Source organism: Nilaparvata lugens, chromosome 2 (assembly GCF_014356525.2).
Source record: "Nilaparvata lugens isolate BPH chromosome 2, ASM1435652v1, whole genome shotgun sequence".
In the NCBI taxonomy this organism is placed as follows: Eukaryota; Metazoa; Arthropoda; class Insecta; order Hemiptera; family Delphacidae; genus Nilaparvata; species Nilaparvata lugens.
Window position 1 is genome coordinate 6929563 of NC_052505.1, and position 24628 is coordinate 6954190.

Below are 24628 nucleotides of genomic sequence, written 5' to 3' on the forward strand. Positions count from 1 at the left end.
AACTAATTGACAAAATAGGGTTGAGGGTTAGGTTTTATTTAGATTATATTAAATAATGTTCCATAAGGATAGGTTAGGTTTTTGCTTTGAAATTACAATATGCTAGAAGGGGCTAGGGTCCAGGTAGAGTTATGCTTTTTGTTGTTTCAAAGGTGAAAGGATAGGTTAGGGGGTTAGGATTTTGCTTTGAAATCCAAAGTATTGAATGTGAAAGGGTTAGGGGTTAGGTTATTTAAAGTTATATTTCATAATGTTTCATAAGGCTAGGTTAGGTTTTTGCTTTAAATTTCAATATGCTGGAAAGGGCTAGGAACAGGTAGAATTATGGTTTTTGATATTTCAAAGGTGAAAAGATAGGTTAGGGGGTTAGGATTTTGCTTTGAAATTGCAATATGCTGGAAGAGATTATGGGTTTTTACAAAGATTTATGTTTATTAATGTTTTAAATATAAAAGGGGAGGTTGGGGGTTAGGTTTTTGCTTTGAAATGACAATATGCTGACTTAGTTATAGTGTTTTTAACATTAGTTAAATAACAACTGTTATATTTTATTAATTATATTATTGAAAAGTACTCTTTCTTTTATTGACTGAAATGATGATAATACATTGATTATGATATCACAGAGAAGAGGACAGAGAACTCATCTAATGTTGCGCTTAATGGGTGACCAGCAGTGTGGAGTGGGTGTGGAGGGGGGTAAAATGGGTGACTAACAGTTAGTTCTTCAACTCGCTACGAGAGATCAGTACCATCGACAGGCCTTCCCCGCTAATTCAGAAATCCCCCTCCAACAGTTGTAGTACTCTGTCACCTACTCCCCTTGCTCCGCTATTGTCATTCCACATTCACATTCAACAAAATAAAAACAAGTCACGATTGGCAATTATCCAATATTACTAGTAGATGATCGGCTTGCTCTGCTCTGCTCTTCTGTCTTTTCAATTTTATGAAGCGCATACACGCACACATGCACACACCATACAGTGAATCACACACTAGTACAGTAACTTCTCAGAGAGGAGAAAGGAAAATATATTTTCTGTGTGATACTACAGTACTCCATAATTTCCCTCTCAGTATCATCTCATGCTGCTGATATCAACATAAAAGCTGTTGTTCCTTTTCCAATATAATTCATAATAAGTTTGGAATTATTTTATTTCTATGAATGCATAAATAAATAAATAAACGAGTCGATTCTATTACACATTGGCAAATAATCTGATAATGAGATCCTTCCAGATTAATTTTTATCAATGATTAAATTGAGGCTCCATCAAGTATTGTTATACTTTTTTTCAATTCAAAGTGAAACTTCAAATCAAATAATTTATTATTAAATCACCATACCATCTATTTATATGATTAGTCCATTAATAAAAATTAAAGTCAAATAAAATTATTCTTTATATCTTCTGGATTAATTGTAACTTACTGGAAACTGGGTATACAGAAAAAAATATTTCATGCTTTTTTCTATTTGACTACTTGCTAGACAGCCATATTTATTTCTGAGTACAAAATTCATAAACTCAAATAATGAATAGATCATGAAGAAAACAGAAACCTCCATAATTTATTTCCTTTCAATAATATATTTTATAGAAAAGAAATATAAAGTAATAAATTTGTTGACAGTGTGTGACATAATATATCCCAGAATGACAATTCAATTTAATTCAATGGAATTGAAGAATGCAAATTATATAAAAATCTGCATAATAAATAATTTACACATTCTATGAAACTTATTTAGTAATAGGCTATATAAAATAATAAATAGTCTATTATTTTTGCAATTACTATAACCCACTATTAGCTATCACTATATGAAAAATTACTAATAACTACTGATACTATTCTAGCATATTATGATAATATACGGTTAAAAGAATTTATCTTTTTTCTATCTGTATGAACTTGTGACCCCCATGGTTCAGAGAACTCGCTCAAGAACTGTTTTGCATTGTAATCTTTGAAACCCTCAACTTTTGATTATACAGAGTTTATGAAAATTACTAAAGCTGCTAAATATTTCTCTTACAATAATAATTTGACATGTCACTTTACACTTTATATCCATGAAAAAAATTTATAATTACAAGTCAAACGATAAAAAGTGTGGCTAAAACTTGATTAAACTTCAATATAGAAGTAGGGAGAAGAAGGGTACCGAGCTAAGTTTGAGCCACACTTTTTATCGTTTGACTTGTAATTAGAAATTTTTTCAGGGTGTAACGTTCGAAATTCGGATGGATAAATAAAAATTCCTATTTGAAGAAATTTATAGGTCTAAGTGAAATAATAGGCTAATATCGCCAAAGATGATAATGTTAAAGATTAGATAATATCAGGCATCATGGCTAAATTTTACAACAGCCAAATAGAAATGAAAATAAGTTTTGCTACCTATATAATATTATATAAAATATTGAAAATTTGAGGTTAGGCATAAAACATCTACTGATCGGCGACCTAATGATCGACCGAGTCGCATAACGTAGAATCTGACCAAACACCTTGGCAGAAACTTATTGTAACAAAACAGTATTCAACTTGAGGAACCAAAGGTTCCACGTGGCTAAATATCGTAATATGAAAAACAACCTTTAATCTGTAAAAAAATTACTTTGCATGTAAAAAACGTATTAAAAAACCCAGACAAAAATAATTAAATGTATTACGGAAGTAGGAGGTTCCTAGGCACATGAATACTACAATAATTTGCATGCACCAATCAAATGGTAGCAATTGATAGGCGGCAATAGTGAGCCGATTCAAATATATTTGTATATATTTCTACAAATGATAAGAATTTATGAGTTATTGTTGTACAGTTTATGTTTTGGATATGGCCCGAAGGCAAATAAATTATTAAAGATGTAACATAAGTAATAATCTAATAGTTTGGTACGGTCTATTTGAGCCATGAATGGCGGAGGAACAGATTATTTAAATTTTATGTAAATTTGGAAATTGGAAATGAAAAATTGTAAATGAGAAAAGAGAACTTCGACACTTGCCTGCCAACCACCACCATGAGATGTCACCAAAAATTATAGAGCGCAATATCTTACTGTACCTTTTAATAACTTAAAGTTAAATCAAATTACTAAATTTTCTCATAAGACTTTGTGATGCTATTGTAAAGCAAAAGTCATTTTAAATAATTTTTTAACCCCTTGGAAGAGACGACTTCGGCTACAAATAATCCAGGATCACCAGGAGTTTGGATCGCCATCAGCAGATCATAGAAAATTCCAGCATGTGAGTGAATAATATTTGAAATAGTGATAGGGCGCCTTCAGTGCTTCGAAATGAAATAAGAATCAAAGCTAGCTCGTCGAAAGGGTCTTATGAATTAAGAAATTGGTAAAAATACTTGTGCAAGTTTAAAGATAGTATAAAAGGTATTTTATTAGATAGTAACGAATCAATCCAAAGATCAAAAGATCCATCAATCAAAAGAATACTAAGTTCTAGGCTGTTAATACAATATTCATATGATCATTAATTTCTACAGTATAATTTGCGATAATATAATGTAGCTCTGGTTCACTAGATGAATTGATTATCTATTCCGTCAGGTGCCGAATCTCGCACCCTGAGATAAAAAATATTTATTATAAAGAAATCTATTGGAAACCATAGAATTTAATATATATTTGGATTATTGGTTTGTCAATTTATCATGCTTTGATTTAAGAAATTTATATTTGAAATAGAATTGTCCAAGTCGACAAGTATCAGCAAGTTGATATCGAAGCTACATGCAAATAAATGCATATGATCATGAAATGAAAGCACATGGTAGCGTTTCGTGCTATAGAACTTAAAAAATAGTATTAACCTGTGATATTTATTGATCTCGATTATCGTTTGTCTTATATTATATATTTCTGTCACTCTATATATTTTTGTTTTGACTTATTTTTTGAGATATTTGTTAATATATGTATCAAATTTTTTTATGGTGTACGATTCCTTTTATTCCTCAATACTATAGGATATATATATATATATATATATATATATATATATATAATAATAATAAATTCGTATGGCTTTTGTTGGTGGGGAGTTCCTTGCGGGAATGTTCCACCGCCTGAATATATAATTTAAGCCGTCAATGGGCCTTACGACTGTCATACTTCAGCCGGGACCGACAGTTTAACGTGCCCATCCGATAACACGGGAGTGATCTGTTTAAAAAACTTTTGGCTCTCAGTGGGGTTTGAACCCGGGATCTCTATGCTGCTACGCAAGCACTCTATCCACTAGACCACGGATCACTCCTATATATATATATATAAATATAATAAATATAATATAATAATAAATTATATATATAATATATAAATAATATATATATATAAAATATCAGTATTATATATATAATAAATTATATATATATATAATAAATAATAAATTATTATAATATAATAATAAATATTATATAATAATATATAATAAATTATCAGTATTATTGTGAAAGCTCATGTCTGGGCCTATAAAGATTTTTAGTGAGATTATATCCTAGTAAAACCACGATCAGATTTTATAATTATTGAAATAATTCTCATGCTCTACCGATTGATGCCAAGCAGGAGGCTAATCGTTATTAATTATAAAAAATAACGTGACAAGGGATATAAAGTGAAATTTTTTTTTTTTAACCAAGTAGTCTGATAAAAAAGTTATTTTCTTCTTTTTAGTGCATTTTTAAAAGAGTTGATAATTTTTTAAAATTAATGTTATTTTTATCTTTTTAGTTTTCACTTAAAATTATTCACTATCTAAAAATGTGAACAAAATCTAGAAGCAAGTTCTAGACCACACAGAGACTTTGGGAATTTCCTAGTCGCTGAACTAATTAAAATGGAAGTCGAAGATTGTTAGATTCATTTAAATTTTACATTTGTCCACGTAGAGTGTAGTTTATCTTTTTATTTATGGTTATGGCTTTTTCGACAGAGAGATCCTGTAAGGATGAGAGTGTAGCTCTCAACACTAATTCAAACAAAATACATCCATCACAATTATTGCAAAAATGAATTTTGCACTAGCCTACTTGTTCTGCTACAGTTGTATGATAGAATCATATGAATGATAGGGAGAAAATTATTATTAAAATTGTTTGCAAAAAAAAAAAGAGAAAATGAGGGGAATCGAACCTATACTATCAGCATGCTAAGCAGACTCTCTACCTCCTAGACCACACCGCTCTATGAAGCTCTGATGGCATTTTTTATATACAAGGTTTGAAACAGCAAAATCATGAACAACTCACACTCTTTCCTGTTTTTCGTCCTTGAATCCTTCAATCAAAATTTTACTTAAATTGTAGTGTCAGATGGTACGAATCAGCTAGTGAAAACCAGAAGGCTCTACGTGGCCTATGAGCCGAGATATAATCGAAAATCCATGGCATGTTAGAAGTTTGTCAGAGCAACTAGAATAAAAGTGTTTAAAAAGGTTCGAAGAATACGTGTTCCAAATTTGAAGCTGATTGATCATTTTTTTCTAAAGTTATTGTAGAACATACAAACAGACGGACAACTAAATAAACAAGTAAATCAAAAGTGAGAACTAAATAGTAATAATAATACCTAATAATAATACTGAGGGTGATGCCCACATAAGCTCTTAGGCTTGTGCGTGGGTAATGAGTGAGATGGTTGATGATGAGAGATGACTACTTTTTTACTACTTTTTAGGTAGTCGGGACCAACGGATTATCGTCTCCTCCGAAAGACGGGGTGGCCGTATCTATGTGATTGTGCTATGGTCAAAAACTTTTGCCCCGGTCGAGATTTGAACTCGGGTTCTCTTAATAAAAATACACTGAAAATAAGAAAATGGGACATAATTTGCTCTGAAAAACCTAGTTACCTAATATGATACCTGACAGAAAATAGACATAATTAAAATATGTAATACATGATGAAAAAATATACCGCAAGCAAACAATTATTTACACTACAATAGATAGATTTTAGAAAAGTTAAGTTTTATCAACAATTTAAAGATTAGGAAAATAAGCTACTATTTTAACTTCCAAAATTATTTCAGAAAAAAAATACAAATTTAAATGACTATGGACAAGATTGGTTAAGATATGCATCATAGAAGAATTTTACTGAACATTACACAAAGACAGGAAAGAATCGAAATTTGAAAAGATTAAGGGCCAAGAAAAATAGGCTACAGGAAAGAAAAAAGACACAATTATGGACTCTTACCATACACTGCGTAGCGATTATGCTATTCTGAATCCCGGCATAACACAGGATTCCTAATCATAACATAGTGCTGGGGAATACCCTTTCATCATGTGATTCACAGTCATCATCTTGTAAATAAGCAACTTGAAACAACCTTTGAATACTAACACATCAATGGTGACTTTTTTGCTTTGTTTTCTTCAAGAACATGATTTTATTCATGGGTTCATTTGTTTCAACAAAGCAATTTGCTAACAAAAGTTAGTCATGTTTACTAAATAATGCTTTGCATACACCCTTTCAATTTTCAATTGAAAGTTGAATTCATCAACTTGATTCAAAGCAAGATTCATTTTGTTTACATTGTTCCTAACCTCTACAGAAACCTGTCTCATGTAAACATTCACTTTATTTACTGTTTTCCTAACTTTCAATTTGGCAATACTACTTTCTTTACTGTTGACTTTCAATAAAGACAACTCCCTACCTACTACATTACTCAATTCTACTATCTCACTAGGATTTACTTTTTCAATAACAGTAACTAGGCCTGCATTATCTGAAACTTGAACTAATTGATCTTGTATATTAACACTACTATCATCCTGCTTCAATTTGCTTTCATCTTCATGATTATCTTTCAATGTTTCATGTGTATCTTTTAATAGAAGGTTTATACTAACCTGCTCTAATCTAATGCTAGCAAATTCTTGCTTCATATCATCAAACCTAGCATTTTGCTCATCAAACTTTTTTGTTAGGAATGCTATAAGATTCAGATCATTTTTAATGTTTGCCATTTTGTAATATGCACTGATAATTCATTAAAACTGTATTCATTAAAACTTGACCACTCCAGAACTGACCTCCCATTCAGCAGTATACCATTCATAACCTATCAAGACATCTATCCTACCAATAATTTTTTATAACCAGGGATTTCATGGTGTACCATTTGGGACATATTTATTTTGTAATTCGGTCCCACCACAGGGGTAACATTTGCTGTGCTACCAATTTCTCCTAAATCGGTTGGATAGCATTTTCCACCTATTAACCTAAGGAAAGTTATCGGCTCCAACGTAATAGATTCTTGATAAACTATGAATGGATCTATCGCCTATGAATGAGAAATCCAGTTTTCAGAGCAAACCAACTTATAATCTTCAGAAGAATTTTGGCAATATACAAAACAAATCCACAAAGAACAATACCTTACACACTTAAGCATCTAAAATTATTACGAGCTAAATACTTATCCACTTATGTAGTTGAAAAAACAATGGCTATAGGCTTGTAAACACAAGAAATAATTATAGACAAAAATTAGAACACTATAAACTGTTCAAAACTCAATTTAAAACATTAAAATTTCAATTAAATAGAAAAATATTCAGAGAGCACAAAACACTTTTCAGTAGCCAGCCACCATTTTTTAGAGAAGCCTGAGCACAAAGTACAGAGCAAAGACCACACCTCAAAATCAGTGTCAATGTTATGGACACGTCATTGATTTTAAATTCCAAAAAATTATAAATTACAAGTTTAGAATTTACATTTTATATTTGTTCTCAATAAAACTTTATTTCGAAACTGTTATTTTAAATTTATATATCATCTATATTTAAATAATCTATTAATTCTGTTTCTCTGTTTCGGTGATACCATGGAATGCAACACAATTATTTACAATAAATTCTCAGTTAAAAAGTTATCTGCATATCGATTACTCTGATATTTACTATCAAGTTTTATAGATCTCGAATTGAAGATTCAATTTTAATCGAGAAAAAATGTAATATTACAGAATAAAGTTGAGCATTTGCATAATTCTAAAATATGAAGCATATGCTTCATTTTCTATGAATAAATGTGAGCAAAACCTTTTGCTCATGCTCATCAAAAAAATAGTTTAAACATTTGCTTAAAAGTAAAAGATTATACTCAAAATTGTATGAATAAACTAGAGCATTTGTTCAACTTTTAAAGCAAATGCTTAAAAAAAGGTGAGTCTAGAGTTTAGAGCAGCTTTTTTCCTTTTGATCATAGTAAAATGGCTCAACTAATTCGTGTGAGGAAGAGGAAACTATACCACATAGTTTTGAGAACCAATAGTGTAGAACTATGAAACTCCTTTAAGATTCAACCATGATATATCACCAATATTCCTACAAAAGAATAAATACAAAAGATACCAATAGGATATAAAGATAGTCATCACAGAATAGGAAATAGGCATTTAAGAAGATGACAGTGTAGACTATTATAAGAAGGTTATTGAGATAATAAGATTATGCTGAAAATTATTATAGAGATAACATTATTTTTTTCACGCAATTATTTCAAAATTCATAACTCAATTCATTGATGGAGAACAGAGCAGACGACCAAACATAAGCGGTGTCTATACTTGCATATTTAGCGCTTACGTGAGTAGCACATTCTAACCTTTCACTATAAAAACAAAGTAAGGCGAATCAGCTGATTTAAAATACGTGAGCATTTGCTCCAGAGTTCAGGAGCATTTAAGGTAAAGCTTATTCATATAAAAATGAGCAAATGCTTATGCTTCTACCTAATGCTCATGAGCAAAACCTTATGCTCCATGCTCAGTTTTTATTCATATGGCCCATTATCTGTGCAGTATCTTATTTACACTATTTAAAAAATATATACTTCAAGTACCGGTTGCACAAAAGCTGGTTAAATACTAACCGTGATTAATACCAAGAAAACCAATCACAGAAGCCGTCTTTTCAAAAACGCCTTCTCTGATTGGTTCTCGCGAAATTAATCATGATTAAAATTTAACCGGCTTTTGTGCAACCGGGCCTAAGAATAAAAATGTTACAGTTGTGTTTAATGTTGTGGTACTTTTCCACAATGAAAACAAAAATTGAAATAGTCAACCACTTTTATTGCCACGGTAGGTACCACTTTTATAATTGTGGTTGACTATCTCAATTTGTGTTTTGTTGTTTTCATAAATAAAAGTGTTATATTCTAAATTTTTTTAGAATACAGTACTAAACAAGGTACCTAGAATACAGGTAGACTAGATACATTATTCTAGGTACATTGGTACTAACCAAACCAACTCAATACTATAGATATTTTAATATCGATATGAATGATCACTGTTGCACTGGTAAAGTCTAGCCAGCCGCACTTATTCACTTTCAGATTGATTACATCAAAATATTCTCTAGACATGCATTTTATCGCCTGCACACATGAGGACATTTACTAGCAATTAGCAACAAATTGAATGTGCATCGTATAGGCTACAGAACTTTGTTTCAAGTGAGGATGTCCTCGAATAATTTACTCTTGTTGAGCTGGCCAGTGATCATATCGTTCCACCCAGAATGTTCTACGATCGACTGAGAAGAATCAGCTGTTGAAGAGGTTAAGTCAGTCGGGGCACATTCTGGTTTCAGGGGGATTTAAGTTGAAATGTTGTCATGATGTCTCCCTATTATCAGATACAACTGATACTTATCTTTACTCTATGCTATTATTTATGAGAACATCTACTGATAAACACTTTGTAAGATTATCATAGGAATTTAATTCGTCAATTAGGTCACAATGTAACGCGTGAATCATAGTAGCCAAGTATATTAAAGACCATTTCCAATAGAGTATGAATTAATTGTGGATATTTTTTGTGTCCAATTATTGTAGAATTAACATTAGTATAAAAAAATTGAATAAAATAATTTATATTCCCACCCTTACAACTTAAAATTCAATCCATTTGACAGTTGAATTTTATAATATTCCAATCTCAAATAATATTATTTACATAAATATGACAGCTATGATAAGAAAGCTAAAACGTAATAAATTATAGAAATTCGAATAAATGTGTGATAAATCAACGTATCATCATCTACTTTTATGTAAACAAATTATAGTTAAACTTTCTCTAATCTGGCAGCATTGATTGATTGGGAGGAATCGATATTATTCATTAATCGATATTGCGTGCAGACAGTTTGAAGTGAATTTACATATACATAATGGTTAGGCATATTCTTTTCTTTTTATTGAAATGTGATATGCCCTCCAGCTCATAGCAAATAGGCGAACGCATGCAGACGGACGAAAAATCACTCCCCATGTGATCAAATGTTGCAACGCACACAGACATCAGTCTGTCTTGCTCATGTTAGCATGCCGACGTTTGATTTATTCTCTTGAATCACAGTTCTAAACAGTCTATTTGCAAATGTGTTATGCTATCAAGTATCGTATCTTGAGTTGAGCAAAAATAAATTTAATATGCACAGTCAATCTTTCTCTATAACATGCATTATAAAGTTTGTTGAGGCAGTATTATTGCAAAAAAAAAAACGATTATTATATTTTTTATAAAAATATATTTCACTCGACAATACTTAGCAACGTTATAATACTACATAACAAACTTGTACATTTCTTTAAAATGTCCAATAAAGATATACATAAGATACTATTCAATCAAGAGAAAGATTGGAAGAACTTGCCCTGCAACTGAACATTTTTCAACTAGGCCTACCTACTCAATTCAATTCATAAGCATATTGAATAAATTAAAAAACCTAAAACCATTTATGTACAGATAATTGATAAGGGAATTCAATTTCATCAAAACAAGGACTTATTTCATATTTTACTAATTAATAGACATTATTTCACTCTTATTTACAATTCATTTTTGAAATAAAACTATCTAAAATACATAATAAATTCAAATTGACTAGTATTAAATATGTGTCCACCTACTTTCCTTGAATTCATCCTTGAGAATGTCCCAGAAAACAAGACACAAAACACTGTGAGGCCCAATTCTAGAAAACTGGGGGATCACACCTTTGTACAGCCCACTCAAGCCTTCAATCTTGAAAACCTTTCTGACACAGTCAATGTAGTTCTTATAAAGTAGCCCTTTCCCATTCTTGTCCACCTCTGAAAAACAATTCAATATATTTGAAAATATAATTCACAAATTGATAATATCACTCAAAACCCCACATACCACAGGCTATTATGTTCAAAGTTCAAAAACACTATCATTATATCTCACAAATTTGAAGAAATTAATAACATTACGCAAAACCCCACATTTATCTTCATTTTACAAGACGAATTCCCAAAATGATCACCAAATAGAAAGCCAATAAATAAACTTCTATCCACTCCACTCATATTCCACATCATTAGAGAAATCATGACACTCGCAAATATAACCATCCCCAATATTCACAAAACATATTCCCAAAGTTTCATGCCGCTCTGTCAAGTAGTTTACGAGTCTATAGGGAACAAACAAACATTCATTTATATATATTGACAATTGGAGAATTAATTGGTAGGAGATGGATTTGTGATTAATAATAAATTCTCACCTTGATTGTACAGCCTAGTAGATATCACATCAAATGGATTCATGGTGAAAGCTGTCAGAGTACCACCGACTGAACTGGCTACAATAGTATTCAACAAACTTTTCTCTGTACTTAGCACCTAAAAAAAATAATGAAAAAGTTTAATTCTGAATTCCCATACTATTCAAAAACAACTTGGAGTATCATCTGATTTGGTTTATAATTTGGCATGTAGAATAAGAAGTGGTTGGCTTTACGTTTGATCCAAGGAAAGTGGAATAGATTGTATGAATGAATGAGAATGCATTCTACGCACATTGGTTAGATCTAATCTCAGATTGAATGAATGAGCAGCTCAAGATACTCTTGGACGAGTGAATGCTTGTAGGCCCACAGCACAAGGCACAACTCCCATTCACTTTGGCGTTTTAAAAATAATAGCCTACTATTCTCATTGGTTTTACTTTTATTCTATTTTCACTTTCCTTGCCCTATTACCATAGGTAAGGAAAGTATTGCTTTCCAAAAAAAAATTAAGGTACCCTAGTTTCAAGTTTTCTATACGTTTCAAGGTCCCCTGAGTCCAAAAACATGATTTTTGGGTGTTGGTCTGTGTGTGTGTGTGTGTGTGTGTGTGTGTGTGTGTGGTGTGTGTGTGTGTGTGGTGTGTGTGTGTGTGTGTGTATGTCTGTGAACACGATAACTCCATTCCTAATCAACCGATTGACTTGAAATTTGAAACTTAAGGTCCTTATACCATAAGGATCCGACTATAAGAAATTCAATAAAATTGCATTCAAAATGGCGGAAAAAATGGCGGATAATTACTAAAACACCATGTTTTTCACAGTTTTCTCGAAAACGGCTCTAACGATTTTCTTCAAATTTATACCATGGATAGCTATTTATAAGCCCTATCAACTGACATGAGTCTCATTTCTGAGAAAATTGCAGGAGCTCCGTGATATTCTTGAGAGAAATGGCGGATAATTACTGAAAAACCATGTTTTTCACGATTTTCTCAAAAATAACTTGACCGATTTTTTTCAAATTCATACCCTGTATAGTTATTGACGTGCTACCAATTTCTCCTAAATAGGTTGGATAGCATTTCACACCTATTAACCTACAGGAAGTTATCGGCTCCAAAGTGGTAGATTCTTGATAAACTATGAATGGATCTATCGCCTATGAATGAGAAATCCAGTTTTCAGAGCAAACCAACTTATAATCTTCAGAAGAATTTTGGCAATATACAACACAAATCCACAATACAATACCTTACACACTTAAACATCCTAGCATCATTACAAGCTAAAATACTTATCCAGTTTATATAGTTGAAAACAATGGCTATAGGCTTGTATACACACAAAACAATTTCATACAAAATTAGAACACCATAAAACTGTTCAAAACTCAATTTAAAACATTATAAATTTCTATTAAACAGAAAAATATTCAGAGAGCACAAAACATTTTCCATAGCCAGCCACCATTTTTCTAGAGAAGACCAAGCACAAAGTACAGAGCAAAGACCACACCTCAAAATCAGTGTCAACGTTATGGATACGTCATTGATATTAAATTCCAAAAAATTATAAATTACAAGTTTAGAATTTACATTTTATATTTGTTCTCAATAAAACTTTATTTCGAAACTGTTATTTTAAATTTATATATCCTCTATATTATAATTTTTTATTAATTCTGTTTCTCTGGTCTCTCTTTCCAATCGAGAAAAAATGTAATATTTCAAATACCCCCCTCTTGACATAAAAAATTTTACTGTTTGAGAATTTAAAGAAAAAAAATTACATTGAAACAAATGAAAATTGTTGAAATTAAATTTGAGAACAGTAACAATTTTTTCTATAAAAACATTACATGTCAACTATAATTGAAAATTGTTATGAAAATTCATCAATAGCATTTGTTATACGTTTCCGAACAATATTTCAAAGTATAGAATATCAAAATTACTTTTGATTTAGCTTCATAATTTAAGGAAAATATCTCAACAGAAAATTAAAAATATATATAGAATAGTTTTTGAAATTGCACATAAATTTAATAGATAGAAAAATTCAATTTTTTATTGCATGAAAATTTAGTATGTTGAACAAAAAAAATTTTTTTTAATGAATTGATGAATTGTTACATTTAATTTTCACATAAAATTTCAATAAATCAAAAAATGTTCATTTCTTTCACTATTGATGCGGTTGATTTTATCGATGCAAATTTTGGAAAACAGTCCGTTAAGGCACTCAGTATGAATTTCAGTTTAGTGTGATGACATCAGTGTTGGGCTGATCCGAATACTCGTAGTGTTGGGCTGATCTGGATGCACGTAGTGTTAGGCTGATACTTGTAGTCGACATGCATACCAAACTCGATACAGGTGACATCTCAGTTAGCATTGCCTCATGCTTGTAGTAGATGGCTGCATACCAAACTCGATACAGGTGACATCTCAGTTAGCATTGCCTCATACTTGTAGTAGACGGCTGCATACCAAACTCGATACAGAGTCATGTAAATTTTGTATCATATAATTATACAATGTACATTTCAGGCTTGAAATGACAATGTAATTCGTTTTTTGGAAAAGAGATAGACGCTGCATACAGGATTAACTTAGGTGAGGATTAATTTAGGTAAGGTTTGGTTTTTTGATATTTTCGATAAATTGAGTGGTCGCGCAGGACTCTACCATTTTTGGTTCCAGAGCTACGAATTTTCAAGAAAAGGGTAATTTTTAAGGGGTTTTCAAAATTATGCAAACCTACCACTTCTACCCTATACAACTTGGATATTTTTATAGTAATGATAAAAAAGACACACATAACGTTATGTATATATATAATATAAGTTATAGACTACAATATTATACAGAATAATAGACTACAGTAATAGAGCAATACAGTGTATTAGCGTATATACAGCGCGGCTAGAGTCGTAAACTGTAGATTGTACCTTTAGGTAACTATAGTTAGATCACGTTACAAAGTCAGTAGAAATGATAGGAAGGTATTGTTGCCAATTTTCCTTCTCACCGCCTTCTACAGTAGTAGATATATGGTTCAAGTTAACCCAGTAAATCTGATCTGTATTGTGTTGACTGGCCTGTATGTCGAATTGTGATATTCTATTGAGGCTAATAAATATATTCTATACTGATATTAATAGTTGTTGCTTGTTAATAATATCAATTCTATCTCAAATATATTTTATTTGTCAAGAAAATATATTCATGATTTAATTAAATAATTCTCATAATCGAGATTAAATATTTTGGTACTTCATTATATTTCTTCATGGCCAAAATACGATTTGGTGTAAAGCTATCATCTCTGTCTAATGATAGACAAGGTTGGTAAACCAATTTTGATCACGTGCTGACTTTAAAACCCGAATCTCACTACAGTAAATGTCCATGTCACTTACCTGATGCTTTTCTAGCAGTTCCTTTGTCAAATAGAACCCAGATAACTGAGAGCACGATCCAACGGCCAAGCGTACACAGGCGCCACTCACCCCCCGCCATAGCCCCACAACCCCATACTGCCGACTTATGTTGGCAAGAGCTTCGATCGTTCCTTGATGTTGATGTTGGTGACCCACTGCAATGCTAGCTGCAGCCTGAGACTGTAATTGTATTTTCACCTGAAATCATAAACATTAATTTAATATTAATGAATTGAAAAATCAAGTTTATAGCATTGCATTTATTGAATAACAGTTGGCTACTTTTGAGGTTCAAGCACAAGAAGAGGCGGATGAATATGAGCAATTTTAGATTTGTTAGAGGAGGCATGAAAAGTGATGAGTAGAAGAACATTGAATTTTTAGAAGTGAAAGTAAATTGTCATATGCATGCAACATTGCTATTTCCTTCTTCGGATATTAATGATAAGTCTGTATTGCAAGGAACACGCAGAAGGAACATGGACTTGGCAATTCCCAGGATGACAACATCAGCTGCTCATAGGTCAGCCACATATTTAGGACCAAAAATGTTCAATAAACTGCCAATAGCCATTAAAAAACAGTTCCAATCAATTCATTCAAATCGAAAACAAAAAATTGGCTCCTGTCCAATAGAATCAATCATGAAGAACAATTAGTTATATGAAAAATTTTTCATACTGTTTCATTCTTATTTTCTTCATTTTAATGATTTTTTCCCATGAGTATTATAAATGTTTTTTATAAAATTTCTACATCTTAGGTTATCAATTTTCTTTTTTAAATTTGTGTATATAAATGTGGTTTTCATGAACTTCTAATGTCTCGCAAGATGTATCTTTATTAGAATTTTTACTTTTGACATAAAATCTTAATCAATAGCGAAATTAGTGGCATCCCGACACATATTCATATATAGTGGGGGCCACATTTTCTTAGATCAGTATATAATCAACAAATTGTATTAATGCTTTCTTAGATCAGCAAATAATCAACAAATTGTATTAATACTTTGTAAATAATTGTAGCTTATATGCTTTTTGTAATCATGTCTATGATTTGAATAAACTCCTCTGGTCGTGTTGTACCCTCGACCAGAGACATTATTATTATTATTGCTTTTCAATTTTTATATCTACAAATCCAAATTTGCAATTTTATTTTTTGGGGGTAATTACATGAATCAAATCGTGGCTACGTCACTGCCGACTAAAACAAATATTATTACTTTGTATGCAGGATGATACCAATATAAGCTCCTACACGTGTGTTTAACCTTCAACACTATCAACGCTATAAATCTTTGTGGATGATTAAATTCAATTTCTCTGATTGCCAATGAATTACATCCAGAGTAGTTTATTTACAAAACATTTAAATAATTATTTTAATATACATAAAAAAGAAGTTGCTAATAATATACTAATGATACCCCACTATAATGATTATCGATTTAAGTTTGTGCTGAGATTGCCGCCGCACATTGATGTAGTTTCTGAGAGGTTGTATTGAATGGGCTAAAGTTCTTGATATTGCTCTCAATGTCTTTCGTCCCATTTGATAAGGTATGTGAAACTCACTTATATTGTCCTACTCCAATCAGTTATGGTTTTATGTTCGGGTTAACTCCATTAAAACACTCGGAGTGTTGTAGATCCATGAAAAAGCTGTAAGAATGAGAGTATAGCAGGTTATTGCTTTTTGTAAGCCTTCATTTTACTGGGAATTTTGAAAATGGTAAACCTTTATCATGTTAATAGTCTGGTGTCCGGTTTCACCATGCTTGGCCAAGACAATTGAACATGATAAAATCAGGCACGGTTTACAACGAGTGAACTGGAACTTATTATTTATATGGCAATAGTTACTATCGATGATTCCAGGTAAAGCGTAAGAATAAGAATAAGAATAAGAATAAGAATGCCTTTTATTCCTTCAATGCATACATACAATGCTATCGGAAACGTCAGTCAACAATATAATACATAGATTTAAGTTTTGAATTATACAGTGAAAGTTACACTTAGTACGATATGATATGACAATACAGAAAAAGTAACAATGTATCGAATAAATACAAAATTGTCTTGCATTAGATGAAAAACTGAGGAAGAACAATTAAGTACATTTACATGATTAATAGCCTATTGAATTATTTCACTACCTATTTGACTTGAAAATAGTCCTTCACTGGTAGTTGGAAGAAATCTGAAATTGAGTATAAAGGATTATTCAATAGTAGGCGCTCTAGGTTTTTCTTATAAATTGGCATTGGTAGGTTCCTGGCTATCTCGGGTAATGTGTTGAATAATTTCAATGAAACTTGATTTGGACTTGTTGATATTCTTTTGAGTCTTGTATATGGTATATCTATTTTTGTCTTATTTCTAGTATTATGACAGTGAATGTCAACTCTGCGGCTATAAGAACCTAAATTATTCTTTATCTGGAGGAGAAGTTTGAAAGCTACCAAACTGTGCACTGTCATAATTTTCTCCTTTATAAACAATGGCTTACAATGCTCCAGATAAGTAGCGTTACATATAATTCTTATAGCTTTTTTCTGGAGCAAGAATACTTTTTGAACCTCTGGGGCGCAGCCCCATAAGACTAAACCATACGTGTAAACGCTTTGAAAAAAGGCAAAGTAGCACATTCTCAGGTAATTTGAAGGAACACAATCCTTAAGACTGCGAAGGAGATATAAAACCATACTTAATTTTGAGCAAACACTTTCAATATGGGGTATCCATGTAAGTTTCTGATCTAATGTTATGCCCAGAAGCTTTGCACTATCTACTCCCTCACTAATCTTTCTGAGTCCAAGCACCAATGTTTGAGTCTTGGCTGTATTTAGAAACAGGCGGTTTGCTCTAAACCAGTCTGAAGCCTCACCCTTACTGCTAGACATTTTTTGATGGAGGACACCCAGATCCACATCGTTTGTGACCAAAGATGAATCATCGGCATAGCAAACTATTTTAGATGAAATATTCAATCCTATATCATTCATCATCACTAGAAACAATAACGGTCCCAGTATGGACCCTTGAGGTACTCCATGTGGTACATTAAGTGGCTCAGAAATATTTGAGTTAATACACACTGACTGAGTACGACCCTCCAAATAGGATTCTAAAAGTTTAAGAGTATTGTCATGGACACCAAGAAACTGTAATTTATTCAACAAGATGCAGTGATCCACGACATCAAATCCCTTACTTAGATCGAATAGAATTAATCCTGTGTATTTTTTACTATTAAAGCCCTCCTCAACTTCGGTTATAACTGATTGCACAGCGTCTATTGTTGACTTCCCTTTTCTAAAACCAAACTGGGAATCTGTAAACAAGCAATTTAATTCAAGGAAGTCATAGAGTTGGGTTGCGATAATATATTCTAGGATTTTTCCAAAGATAGGTGGGATGGAGATTGGTCTGAAGTTATCTGGAAAATTTATGTCACCCTTCTTATGAATCGGAATGGTTCTTGAATGTTTCAGCAAGGATGGAAAAACTGATGATTTCATACATGCATTTAAAACTGTGGTGAGCGGCTGTAAAATGAATTCAATTACTTCTTTAATAAGGGAGCTAGAGTGAGAATATATGTCTTTGGTGGTGGAAGACTTCATTCTAGAAACTATTTCGAGGACTTGAATACAGGTTACTTCTTTTATTACAAAAGTTGCCTGCGTTTTTGGGGAAGAGTTCAGCAGGTCAACAGCAGAAATTTGTGAAGGCTCAATATCTTTATAAATTTTCTCAATGGAGCTGATAAAGTGTTTGTTGAATTCCTTTGCTGAGATAGAAGTAGCGGTAGATTTAGCGGGCTTGGAATTATTTCGAATAATTTTCCAAGCTGCTGAGCATTTATTGTTAGCTGCTTCAATCAAATTCGCATTGTGGTTTAACTGAGCCACTTTCAATTCACTTCTGTATAGCTTTTTAATACTATTGTAAGTCAACCTAGCTGATTCTGTACCTTCTTTTTTCAGTTTATAGTAGGCAATCAAAACGTAATTTTTAAGTATGTTCAGAGCCGGTGAATTGAGAAACTTTTTAGCCTTAGATTTATTGGAAATATCCGGTCTACGTTTGACAACTGGAAATGAGTCCAAGAACAAACCGTTAAACATATTGAAAAATGCATTAAAATTGTATTCAGCCTTGTCATGAATGGTTACTCTAGTCCAATCGACCAAACTAAGTCTATAGCAAAACCAGTGCAGTGCAGTGCGTACCCGGCTTGACCATGTTCAGATGCCTTCACCGAGCATGGAACTTCTGGTCCTCGAAGAGACACTAGGTTAACAAAGCATGGGTGGGACATTGAAGTGTCTTTTGTCAGACTGCAATAGTTGCGATCCAGCCCATGTAATAATTAGGATACGATAATTGTTTGATTTGATAATTGGGAGACTGTCCTAACATCTCAGGGAATCAGAAAAATCTCTACAGTTTAATCAGCAGCAACCAATTTTATACTATAATATTAAAAACTTTCCACCTCCCACATTCTAACTTAAATTTGGACTGCATTCTTCAGTTGACAACAATCTGTTATCTATTGACTGACAATTATTTTAAACAAAGGTAAATATATCAATGAATAAGAGTATTATACTATCCATCTTATGCGCTTAAATTAATTACCTAGATGTCTTAGGGTACGCATAATTCAAAGAGATGATGATAAGGGGTGTAGGTGTGGGGAAAAGGTATTTATCGAATGACACGAAAATTCCATCACGATACATTTCCCCGCCTCTCCAGAGCACAGACTACAGACAAAGGCTGTAATAATCAGTGTGGTGGCCACGGTCAGTGCCGAGTGTGGGTGTATAGGAGATGATGTGATTTCGTATTGATTAGTCATCCAGAAATATCAAACATGTTTGATTTTCAAAATATAGGCTTCTCAAGACCTGTTTACGCTCCCACACCTACACCTTCTTGACATATGCTCTCTCATTAGAGACAACGCGTTTGTGTTTACTTGCACTCTCAAAGCCTTGCCACACCGGTACGGTGACTACCACCAGTAGGGTACCGCTGGCAGTAGTGAGCTAATAGGCGTTTTTTAGCAAGCCATGTCACACTGAGCTTGCTCCCGCAGCGGTACTCTTGAGTAGTGGGAGAAGCCAGCAGTGATGTAGCCAGTTATAAAAAACTCTTTCCATTAAAATATGACAAGTCACACCGCTTCGCTTCGCATCCGCTATGGTAACGAAGAAAAATCACTCAGCAAGTGTTAGCGCGCATTACTAGCCGGTACTCCCACCTACTAAGCGAGTTCTATGTGACCTTGTATACTTGATAACAAAGGGCTAGACACTTGATAACCCGCGGCGGTAGCAATGTTGGTGTGGCATGGCCTTTATCGACCTACATCTTCCCTGACACCTCTTTGATATACGAGTACCGTTAAATGGTTGGCATTAGAATAGTCCATTGTTTTTGTGACGTCATCTATGATCTATCCAATTTACTGATGATCATGGATGTAAAATAAAAAATTGAGGAATTAAATAGGTGGGTTTGAACAAAAACGACTGTTACGTGCAAATGAATAGAAGCCTATATAAAACTCATAGTGCCCGTTGCACAAAAGCTGGTTAAATTTCAACCGTGATTAATTCCATCTTTTCAAAAACGCCTTCTCGGATAGGTTCTCGTAAAGTTAATCACGGTTAATATTTAACCGGCTATTGTGCAACCGGGCCATAATAATTTATACTAACTTTGTTATTAGATGAATCAAGAATAATTGATTTAAAGAAAAAAATCTTACCAAATACATAGGACTCCCGGCAAACGCTCCTAAGACCCCTGCTACTGATCCAATACAAATTGTGTTCAATAAAGATACTCTTCCATCAGGTTTAAGATTTAGTTTTCTTTTTTCAGCCATCTCGTACACACCCAGCCTTGTACCATTTAGTAACACTTGAAACACAAGTGCAGGGCCCAGTCCCTTCTGTAAGGCGGTTATACCTTCTGTCTTACCAATTACGTAGAAAGCATGAAAGAAATTTCTGTAATGAATTTTATGAGCACCTTTTCTTTTCAATTCACCCTGTAATTGGAATCTGACCTTTACAACATCTAAAGGATTAGTTATGATTCCAGCTCCAATCGCTGCTATAGCACCCGTTATAAACTCCATTATTTCAAACAAGATTCTGACAAACCAATATTGCAATTCTATACAGGACAGTAGATCAATAGTGAAAACAAATAAACTAGATCACAATCAGTCATAAAATCAGAGCTACAAAAACTTAAGGACCTACACTTTTAAATATATTAAAATATGCGGTACCTACATTTTTTTTTTTTTGTAATCATCAACTTGAAGTATTACTAATTCAAATAGAGTAGATAGATAATATAATAAATTACAAACAATAAATTCTAAAACATCCAACTGCTAACATAGCAAGTAAGTTTAAAACTGGGTAAATATAAATTTTCCTGCTTACTTAATTCAAACGGTACGAAGTCATGAATGTGAGATTAATTTAAAATATAAAAGATTATTATTGCATAATATAGAAAGTTTATGACTGGTAATTAACTTGGTTAAACAATACTACTTATTGTAATCTGTTTACAAACTTTACGCAACTCTTAACCTTTTTGAAGTGATACGGCAATGATGAATGATAAGGTAAGGTTATGAATGAATTCAGTAGTGCCACCTGTAGTGCCTTATTTTATTTAGACAGAGTTATTTCGATTAAGAAGGCTGTGCAGTCTCCACGGCCGACTAGAGTAGGCAGCTTCTCTTTGTCGGGTCGCATGAATTGGGAATATCTGAAACTCAAAATATTTTGCAGCTAGCCGAAATTGGAAATATATGGAACTCTGAATATGTTGACAGGCAGAACTCCGAATATCGTGCAGGCCGGCGGAATTCAAAATATCTTGTCAGCTGGTGGAATTGGAAGTATGTGGAATTGGAAATATATCGAACTCACAATATCGATCGTTATTGGCGAGACTGTGTAAATGTGTGATGAAACAAATTTATCCCAAAACAATATGAAGTATTCTATATAGTTAACCTAAAATAAATTCATCAACAGTCGTCAGTCTTGTTTGAAACAGATAACAGAGTTTTGAAAACTTGCATAATATGTACATGACTATTATTTGATAAACCAATATACAACCAAGTTGTTTTTACTGTTTAAAGTTCAAGTCCAATATTTCCGTCCAAAAGTAATATATAATGAGCTATGAATGTCAGCTAATTAGTTCATATCATTCCAGAAAATAAGTCAGACTTTAACCATTTCTCAATCACAAACACATTAAAGGTTCGAACCCACTAGAACGTATCATACCATGACCGTGCCCGTACCGACACATGCAAAAAAATATTCTTTGCATCATTTGATATGTAATGCACCCATTAGACCGTTCCGTCACCGGCCAAGCACGGAGCGTGCCATGCACGTCCAGGTCAACATTTGTCAGCCAGTATATTTTGTCTGTGACGGAACGCTCCTTGCATGGCACGTGACGCCTGCAAACCCCGTTGTAACCGCGTATGCACCGCGTTGGTAACCAGTTCACCGCTACATTCTCTTGCTAACTGACGCGTTCCCAACAACTTCTGACCGGGCATCATACGCGTATCATACGCGTATCATACCCGTATCATACGCGTACCATACGCGTAATGTACTGGCATAGACCGCTGTTGATCCGGTGTAGTGGGCATAGTTGTTATTTTACGTGCCTGGCATGGTCTGACACGGTCCGTGTCTGATACGTTCTAGTGGGTTCGAACCTTAATAGTACTCCCACTTTGACACCGATATTTTGAGTTCCAGATATTTCCAATTCCGCCATCTGTCAAACAAATAATTTGTGTTCCAGATACTCCCAATTCCGCCTAGCAGTATATTTCGAGTTCCGGATATTTCCAATTCTGCTGTCTGACAAATATTCGGAGTTCCATCCAGCAACAGTTTCCAAGCATAGGACATTAAATGTTAAATTGTTAAATTTTAACATTGATATTTTGAGTTCCAGATATTTCCAATTCCGCGGCCCCTCTTTGTCACAGATACAGAGTAACGGCCAGCAACGGTCACAGTTATCACATAGTTATTCAAAAGTATTCTTTGAGTATCTATAGTGAGTAGTATAGTATCTTATAGTATCCACGTTATAATGGCGGTGTTTGATTTGCAATTGTGTTGCTATCCTTGTGTATTATTGACGTGACAACGTCTTATAAATTGGTTTACCGGGTGACACTTCAAGAAACTGCGTTACGTTCCCACGTTATGCGCTCACAATGAGAGCGAGTGTGAGCGTTCGTTTCGGTTCACGGTCGTCTGGAAAGAGCACGAATAGGAGCAGTGGCGAGCAACGCTGCGCAGCAGCAATACCCGAAGGCATTCACCTGGAGAGAGAGTGAAACGGAGCAGTCAACCTGCACAGGCGCCGCAAGCAATCTCCTACGACTGCGCCTGCTTAGGTGAAATAGGTTTATGCTGTAGTAATCACAATAATCATAATGCATAATCATGTCATGCATAAGTGAATAGGTTATGTTGTAGTAATCACAATGTTGTGGTTCAGTGCAAGATTCTTTGTATAAATTAATGTTTTAAATATAATTCTTTGTATAAATGTTTTAAATTGTTACTATTATATCATCCTTCTTCCTACTATACGAATGAATATTCACATTAAAATTATTCTACCACTCAAAGTCGTTGTCACGTAAAACTTTCGCCCATATACCGACTTTACAGGCAACCATGCAATTTTTTTAACAAAGCAGTTGGCGCTATCAGCTCTTTCATGCATTGCAAGGTTGCCACAATCAACAATGTAGAAATTCAGCTAATTGACAAAATAGGGTTAAGGGTTAGGTTCTATTTAGATTATATTCAATAATGTGTCATAAGGATAGGTTAGGTTTTTGCTTTGAAATTGCAATATGCTAGAAGAGGCTAGGGTCCAGGTAGAGTTATGTTTTTTATTGTTTGAAATGTGAGATGTTAGGTTAGGGGGTTAGGATTTTGCTTTTGTATTGAATTTATTGAATGTGAAAGGATTAGGGGTTAGGTTATTTCAAGTTATATAATGTTTCATAAGACTAGGTAAGGTTTTTGCTTTGGAATTGCAATATGCTAGAAAGGGCTAGGGTACAGGTGGAATTATGGTTTTTGATATTTCAAAGGTAAAAAGATAGGTTAGGGGGTTAGGATTTTGCTTTGAAATGACAATATGCTGACTTAGTTATAGTGTTTTTTAACATTAGTTAAATAATAACAACCGTTATATTTTATCAATTATATTATTGTAAGTACTCTTTCTCTTATTGGATGAAATAATGATAATATATTGATTATTCAATCGAATTCAATGATAAATCATCATTGGATAATAATATCCTCATCAAAATGGAATGACGGCTTCAGTTACTGTGTTTGGTAACCATCATCACAAAGATTGTTACATTCAAAGATCTGACTGAATGGAACGGGAAAAAACCGTTACTAACGCATGCGTGATACGATGCTGTCTGAGA

At 33.1% G+C, this 24628-nt stretch overlaps 1 protein-coding gene across 1 annotated transcript; it reads right to left on the reverse strand.

Annotated features, from left to right (window-relative positions):
• Nucleotides 1-10871: 10871 nt before the first annotated feature.
• Nucleotides 10872-21768, reverse strand: LOC111057922 (solute carrier family 25 member 35). The gene is made up of 4 exons (XM_022345401.2): nucleotides 20864-21768; nucleotides 15050-15268; nucleotides 11621-11738; nucleotides 10872-11180 (listed from the first exon to the last, which is right to left on the reverse strand). Exons 1-4 carry the CDS (start codon nucleotides 21236-21238, stop codon nucleotides 10978-10980), a joined length of 915 nt encoding a protein of 304 aa, XP_022201093.1. The 5' UTR covers nucleotides 21239-21768; the 3' UTR covers nucleotides 10872-10977.
• Between the last annotated feature and the right edge of the window lie 2860 nt (nucleotides 21769-24628).

Coding starts and splice junctions, on each gene's coding strand:
- LOC111057922 (XM_022345401.2), bottom strand. CDS start 21,238: ATGGAGTTTATAACGGGTGCTATAGCAGCGATTGGAGCTGGAATCATA. Junction 15,269..20,863: donor CCGGGAGTCCTATGTATTTG/GTAAGATTTTTT, acceptor TTATGATTTCAG/GTGAAAATACAATTACAGTC. Junction 11,739..15,049: donor AACTGCTAGAAAAGCATCAG/GTAAGTGACATG, acceptor TATTTTTTTTAG/GTGCTAAGTACAGAGAAAAG.